Source organism: Capsicum annuum, chromosome 8 (assembly GCF_002878395.1).
Source record: "Capsicum annuum cultivar UCD-10X-F1 chromosome 8, UCD10Xv1.1, whole genome shotgun sequence".
In the NCBI taxonomy this organism is placed as follows: domain Eukaryota; kingdom Viridiplantae; phylum Streptophyta; class Magnoliopsida; order Solanales; family Solanaceae; genus Capsicum; species Capsicum annuum.
Window position 1 is genome coordinate 150226229 of NC_061118.1, and position 8455 is coordinate 150234683.

General features: G+C 35.8%; 2 protein-coding genes across 2 annotated transcripts in view; both read left to right on the forward strand.

The window, feature by feature from the left end:
* The window catches only part of LOC107879285 (extensin-3-like), an 11035-nt gene extending 4050 nt beyond the window's left edge, over window positions 1-6985 (forward strand). Inside the window, exon 2 of the mRNA XM_047395552.1 lies at window positions 6856-6985. Within this exon, the coding sequence (XP_047251508.1) occupies window positions 6856-6985 (130 nt within the window). The remainder of the gene's footprint in view (window positions 1-6855) is intronic.
* A 690-nt stretch (window positions 6986-7675) lies between these two features.
* LOC107839453 (extensin-3-like) lies at window positions 7676-8452 on the forward strand (the record flags this gene model as incomplete). Its single annotated transcript, XM_047395553.1, has 1 exon — window positions 7676-8452. A coding segment is annotated over exon 1 (702 nt), but the record flags the coding sequence as incomplete, so codon positions are not given.
* Between the last annotated feature and the right edge of the window lie 3 nt (window positions 8453-8455).

An 8455-nucleotide genomic window follows, 5' to 3' on the forward strand; every position in this document is an offset into this window, starting at 1 on the left:
GCTTCACCTCCACCCCCATCACCATCTCCCCCACCAACCTACTACTAGTATTCAAATCCTTCTCTTGAATCATTTTCCGCCATCTTCATGATTTATTAACTCCTTTCCATCCTCCATCAGAATATTACCGTTTTCTTTTCCAAAATTTTATGTATGCTTCCCAAAATGACCGGCGTTGCATGCTGTGTGTTCCTTTGTTCTAATAATTCGTAATATTTATCATTTGAGATTTCCATTATTTTGGCTTATCGTATCAAGATTATATTTTGGTGTAATTTATCAAGAATTCTAATTTGCTCAAATATAATCTTCCTGTTTGTCTAATATTTCTCTTGGGCATTTTCTACTCAATTATGGTTTAACTGTCACGACCCAACTTTTTAGGTCATGATGGCGCCTACCATAACCCACCAGTAGGCAAGCCAACCTGTAGTCCGGAACGGCTAGTAACGGACTACTCAATAACATAAGGAAAAGAATGCGGAAGATATGAGATAAAGATCAATAAATAGATGAATCTCAAAACCTGGTGGTATCAATACAAGAGCTTCTAAACATAATAAGAGTACAAAAGTGATATATCGAGGAGAAATACACTGATTCAACTTACCTCTGAATACAACTTAGAGGCTAGTCTAATACATAGGAGAGAGATAAGTAATACTCCGAACGTCAGAAGCTCACTCTAAGTCTCCGAATCAGGGTTACTCTACCCGATGCACACATCAACGACGATAACCCGTACTATGATCTGCAGGCTGCAGAGGTGTAATATGAGTACCAAACGAATGGTACTCAGTAGGCAACAGCCAACTGAGCTCCAAAGATAAAGTAGATATATACAACATATAAACAGAATGAAAACTACAACCAAAAGTCCATAAGTCATATAATAAGTCAATGAAAATAACAAGGGACAACTATCATATTTATGTCCAAGAGTCTAACATAAGAAGACTAAGGAGGAATCAAGGTGAACTATCCTACTCCGGCTACATTCAATATATGCCAATGCTATACCGTATATCTCAGGTCAATATACAAGTAACGAGTGAAAGAAAGATATATTGTAATATACAAGGCGAAAGAACGACTATACAATATGAACAATGAATGAAGGGATATCCGATAGTACCATGGCTTCATATAGCTATATATATATAACTTAAATTGTCATGTTCTCATTTTTAGACCTCATTATAATACTATCAGGATTTAATACCAACATACTCAGAATTTCTAATCCATATGGCTAGACATACAATAATCGTGCACAATAATGCAATCATAAGATAGCAAAGGCCGAAGACATACCTCAGCCCCAATACCGGATCCATGACCAATCTGTCATAAGCTAGCCATAATAATGATCATAACCATGATAATAACAATATCAATAACATCGTAAATAACCGGCTACTCCAGAAAACCGTCCCATACCGGCTGATAGACATGGGCGCATACTATGTCTTCACCAGACTCGGAAGGTTCAATCAACAAACAATAACACAAGACATATTCTTCACCCATATCTATGCAACCGTCCCATACCGGCTGATAGACATGGGTGTATACTGGTGATAGGCGATGCGCATGCAGGAATGAATGCAAAATATACCATCAATGTCACAATGCATCATAACTATCCTCATTAGGACCATCATCATCGTCATCAACCTCCGGCCTCACCAGATATCAATATCATCTCAATAGTATCCTCCGGACTCGAACTGGGTATCAATATTATCACAATATCCTCCGGCCTTGCCGAGTATCAATATCATCTCAATAGTATCCTCCGGACTCGAACCGGATATCAATATCATCATAATATCCTTCAGCCTTGCCGGGTATCAATATCATCTCAATAGTATCCTCCGAACTCGAACCGGGTATCAATATCATCATAATATCCTCCGGCCTTGCCGGGTATCAATATCAATAGTATCCTCCGGACTCGAACCGGGTATCAATATCATCATAATATCCTCCGGCTTTGTCGGGTATCAATGTATCATCATAACTCTTGACACGTAAATATAGGCATATAATAGGTGCACAGACGCAAGCCGATATACTCATAATCATAAAGATATCTATCTTATCAATACATCTCAATTACTCGTTATTAGCTAACCAACATTTATTATTATTAAACTGCTAGTTCGCTAGTCACCACATAACCTCTAGTTATTAGCCTAAACATTATCCTTCACATAATCCTTATTCACAGGATAACAGCTAACCACTATTCATTTAATAGTCAACATCCAACATCTAGTCTAGGTTCATCATTAGACCAAAACCGTCATTTATCCACCATTCATTATTATCAACTATTCATCCTATTTTTGTTAATCATTACTAGACAACACATTACTACTTGTTGCCTAACCATCTTTTATTAAATGACATCATTCATTTACTGATCATCATTAGCTACCATGTTCCAACTAAGCAAGATTCATTAACTAATACATTAGCTTTCTAGCCATCAAGTGCAATAGTTAGCTAATAGACAACTAGTTGCCACATAGCTTAACCGTCTAACAAGAAGAAAAACCATAAGATCATATTTCGGCTATAATCACATCATTTATAATGGTAAATAATCATGAACGTACCAAACCTATGCATGCCATCACCAGTATTCAATCAATGGAATAATAAGTATCATACCGTATCTTCCTCCATCCCATATCGGAGAGATGTGTGTACAAACATATACATATTCATAAATCGCAATCACATCATTCACAATGATAAACACTTCTTGGATATTTAATCAGTACCATAACATGTCCCTTGACCCATTAATTTATCCAGAATAATCACAACATCATAATCATGGCCTTAGGCCCATATACATATCCGGGACTCATATCAATAATCATACTTATAAACAGTAGCATATCTATAATCATCTCACATATATGAGGCATCTCACATCTAGGAGGCATAATATCAACAAGCATATCGCCTCTATTAGACATCTCATATCTATAGGTCATGCATCATGACCAAGAGGAAAATCGTCTCTATAGGCTCAATAATCATAACTAAGAGGAAAATCATCTCTTTGGGCCAAATATCATAACTAAGAGGAAAATGCATCTCTATAGCAAAATATCATAATTAAGAGAAAAATGCATCTCTATGAGCCAAATATCATAATAAAGAGGAAAATGCATCTCTATGGTCAAAATATCATAATTAAGAGGAAAATGCATCTCTATGTGCCAAATATCATAACTAAGACGAAAATGCATCTCTATAGACAAAATATCATAATTAAGAGAAAAATGTATCTCTATGGGTCAAATATCATAATAAAGAGAAAAATGCATCTCTATGGGCAAAATATCATAATTAAGAGGAAAATCCATCTCTATGGGCTAGATATCATAATGAAAAGGAAAATGCATCTCTAGGGGCCAAATATCATAATAAAGAGGAAAATGCATCTCTATGGGTCACTAATCATAATCCGACGAAAATCATCACAAGTTATCAATTCACCAAGTAATTCTCATAAATAAGGCTCATTAGTTTCAACTAGGTATACTATCCGCAACTAAGCCCACAAGGGCTAACACAAATCTTAGCCTAAGTGGGCCGGATGATCCCACTTCTAATCCATAATTTTCATAATTAGGCATACTATGCTCCAAACTAGGCTAAGGTATCTAGTTCATCCTCTAGATGTCAAGAAAGCCATATTAACGCCTAAGATAGTAACTTCGACTAGAAACAAGGGTACTCAAGTTAACTCTACCAAACCTATGGTTCCAAAACTATCACACTAGCCTAATAAGGCTAAATATACAAATCATGCTTCAAATGCTAAAACCATATTCTGAGCATAGCATTATATCATATTCATGCTACAAATTTACCCAAACTAGGGAGAAGGCAATAGGATTCTACAAGGGTATTAAGTAATTCAACCTACGAGTCCAAAACCCTATCTAATCTCCAAACTATATGTATATTCAATACTGTCATTCTATCCAATATCAATCTTAACATTCACGATCACACACAATATATATCATACATCATCCATGAAGAAGAGTAGACCAAAGCCTACCTCAAGGCTAAACCGCAAAATCACACTTCAAGCAGCACATGCTCGTCTTCACTTCACAATCCCCAAAATGCCACCACACTATTAAAAATATAATCTACTCATCAATACGAGTCTAACGATACCCATATTGCACTATTGTTCTTCCGGTCTAAAAATGACACAAAAAACCCCAAGTGGGTCCCACATACTGAAATCGCGTTTCCGAGTTTAACCCAATGCTCATCTATCACCAAGGAAGCATAACCCTCAATTGATGGGTGCAAACAAACGAAATTTGGGGCTAAATCAAGCCCTAAGCGAAATTGGGGTTTTGGGTCAAGAACAATGAAATTCACCAATAAAGTGACGAAATCTTACCTTAATCCGGATGATAATCATGATAAAAGATGTTTACCAACCTCCCTAGACAACCACAAGACTCAATTTCAGTTATCATACCCATTTAGGATTTTAGCTTCTCAAATGTGAAAGAAAAATCCCCAAAATCGCAACATTGTTAGACCCCCTCGGCGAAGAGACGAGGTACCCTGTGACAGCAAAGTCAAAAACTTATTTTTGACCTTTAGAACTCATTCGAAACCCAAAATATATGATCCAATAGTGAAATTTGAGTGTAAACCACAATTCAAATCCATTGTAATCATCAAAGCTTCCATACAAGGTCGTTTAGGCAAAAAGTGGGCCCACATATAGAGTTTCGATTTTATGACTTTTCGACTAAAGGTCGAAATGAGCTCGGGTGCATTGGGACCCGAACCAAAGGTCTATCTAGATTAAAATCGATATTTTGGATATGCTGGCAGTCGAAATTTTCATCCGAGATTGTTTCGCTGAAGTTTTTGATCGGTGGCCATTTGGAACCAACGAAGACTTCTAAACCAGGAATTGACTCTAAAAGACAAATGAACTGCCCGGTAACCGAACCCTCAACCCCAGTAAGTCATAAATGACTTGGGACAGCTATGGAGAAGCTCAAACGGTGAAGATAAACATAAATATGGAAAATGACCTGAAGGATCATTACATTAACAAGGGGAAAAAAGAGTGAGGAAAGGTGCAAAAAGATATAGTCATGGATCGATGCTTCAACTTCATCAATAAATGGATCCATGCTTCAACACAAATTACTTTTTACTGGGTACTGCGGTGAATATGGATTATAATTATACTTATCAGCTTTTAAGAAAATAAAATTATATAAACTAAACAGAAGAATAAAGGAATGAAGATAGTTTTAATTTAGGCATATACATTATATTTCTAAAAAACTCATCCATTGGAAGTATTTCAAAAGACATAAAACTAAATGAAAACACCTTATTAAAACTAAATTATTTTTAGAAAAACCACCACCGGTGCCGGTAGCTGCTCCCCCGCTTGCTGCGTCAGTGACTCCCTCCTTATTGCTCCTATGTATCTTTCAATCTGTAGGTTCTTACCCTTTCCTTTTCTACTCTTTCCCGGTTTTCTGAGCTATTTCAATCATTGTAATCATTCGACTGGTTTCGAGCTTATTCCAAAATTTGTCTTTTTCCCTGCGTTTGCGTATTAGTGTTGATGTACTCGCTCTGTTTCAATTTGTTTGTTTTAGTTTCGACTTCATAGAGTTTAACAAAGTAAAAAAAACTTCTGAATTTGTAGTCTTAAACAAAAGATAGTTATAATGTATCAAAATGTCCCCTAGTGTTAATCTTAAACATGTCACGTGGAAAGTTAGAACTAAAAAGTTGACAAGAAAGAAATGAGAGATTTTTTCTAATGGACTAAAATTGAAAGTAAGTCAAACAAATTGGAATGGATGAAGTACATATATCTAAAACTGTACAGATTTGTTATCGAGCTGTTAAAGGGGTAAAGGTAACAACTTATTTGAGTTGATGTGATTTTGGTAAGGGATAAAATATTTTGCTTGAAAGGCTAAGTTCCATTGTACGTTGGTCGTGATTTAGGTTATAACGATTATGCTTCAATGCCAGTAGTTGGGGTCGCCTGTATGAGTCCTGATTCACCATTTCACACTCTATAATTTTTTTTTTTTCATTCCGATACTTGATAATTTTTCTTTTAGGAAGAATGAAGGGTTATTCACCACTAGGGATTCTAAGTTTCATACTTATCCCTACTCTGTCAGATAATCTCTCTCCAAACAAAGAAGACTCATGTCAACGCCGGCCTAATGTAAGTGTATAAAGTTGCATTATGTAAGCCCTTAGCTAGGTGCGAAATAGGTTTCTTCACTAAATTCATATGAACTCCAAGATATTGTAGATCCTTTAAGTTGTATTATGTAAGCCCTTAGCTAGGTGCGAAATAGGTTTCCGAGATATTATAGATCCTTTAAGAGAACTTTCCTCCATATGATTTTTATTCTACCTTATTCCTCCTTTAACACATTCAGTTTTTATATTGTGTACATCTGAATTCGTTTTCCACACAGGAGTAGAACATGATCAAACCATCTATTTTTACTATCGCGTGCCCATTTTTTTTTGTCCTCTATCTTTGTGCACATTCTACCTGATGTGATTACTTCTAATCTTGTATTTGTACATGAAAAAAAAAAAACAAATATTATCCTAAGGTATAGCTACAGGCCACTGAAGCTTTTTTTGAATAAGCAATTCATATTCTAATTTTAGAAGAGACTCGTAGGAATTTACTTTTTTCTCCGAAAAAGGTGATCATGGGGAGCATCATTGAAGAAGTCCTGCAGAAAACACCGCCTACTTCAGTATCATAAGTTGTCTGATGAATGGATTTTTCAGCAAGGTGTTTGCCATTGCACTATGCTCAACTTCTCTTGTCTGGTTTTTATATGGCCGAGAAAGAGGGAGAAGGTTTACTCCTCATTCGTTAATTTTAAACACATCTGAGCAAGTAGTGGTGAAAATTTAATTTTTACGAGGCAAAGTGAAAAAGATCAAACTGGTTGGTTACCCAAATAAATTCTGCAATCAAAGTCACTTAAACATATCAGATAACAGTAAAATATTATTATCCAACTATGTTTCTTGTTGTATTAATCTGAAAAGAGTTGATCTGAAACCAAATAAAACTGGCAATATGTATAGCATTTCTTAGATTTTTACACATTTAGGAAATTTATAACATAAACATTTTGTAACAATTTTCAGAATTTCTGTGTTTACTGATAGCTTTGACATGATCTTATATATATTGATAGGAGCCCAGTGCTGATAGCTGTTGCATTTTTGTTCATCTTCTGCTTTTATTTTGAGATAGGGGCAATGTCAAACTCTAGATTATAAGTCAAGTTATAGATTTTGGCATTGAGAAAATGACAAAGAAAATGCCCTCATTTCTTTTTTTCTGTTTATGGTTATGAAATAGTCAATCTTTAACTACTTTCTGGTATATATTACAGACATATATCCTCTTTATTTTTATTTTCAATAGTTTATTCAAATTATCATTTGTTAGCAGATAATGCCTCCCACTTAGTACTGATAAAAGTCTTTATTTGGACCTTGCTCTCAGTTTAGTGGGCAAGTGGGCAACTAAGAAGCTATTACATTAATGTTGAGAAGGGTTTCACCTAGCCCTATAAAAACCAGAGATCCCTACTCAGCTATGCAACACAAGTCTTAGTTCTATCCTTCACTTCTCTTCTCTAAGTATAGTAATTTGTTCCAAATCAAAATGAAAAGCTTGGGGAAGTTGAGCCAATGGTCCTTTCTAACAGCTGCTTTGGCAATTTGCTTAGTGGTCAGCACTGTTGTTGCTGATTACTCTTATGAGTATACTTCTCCCTCACCTTCTCATGACTCTAACAAGTACTACAAATCACCATCTCCATCCAAGTATCATGTACCCACTCCTTACTACAAGAAACCTTCTCCATCATACTACTACTACAAATCACCAGCACCTTCAAAGCATGCCTATTACAAGTCTCCATCACCAGTAAAATATTACAAATCTCACTCACCAACAAAATATTACAAGTCGCCCATTGTGACGAAGTATTATAAGCCACATTCTCCTTCAAAACATTACTATAAAGCGCATGTTCCTTCAAAGCATTACTACAAATCTCCATCTTCTTCAAAATACTACTATAAGTCACCAGTTGCAACGAAGTATTACAAGTCACCTACTCCCTCAAAGCATTATTACAAGTCACCTAGTCCTTCAAAGTATTACTACAAGTCCCCATCACCCGCAAAGTACTACAAGTCGCCTACTCCGTCAACACACTATTACTACAAGTCACCAACCCCAACAAAATATTACAAAACACATGTTCCATCTAATTACTACAAGTCTCCTTCACCAACAAAATACTACAAGTCACCAGTTTACTACAAGTCTCCACCACCACCACCAACTTATTACAAGAAATCA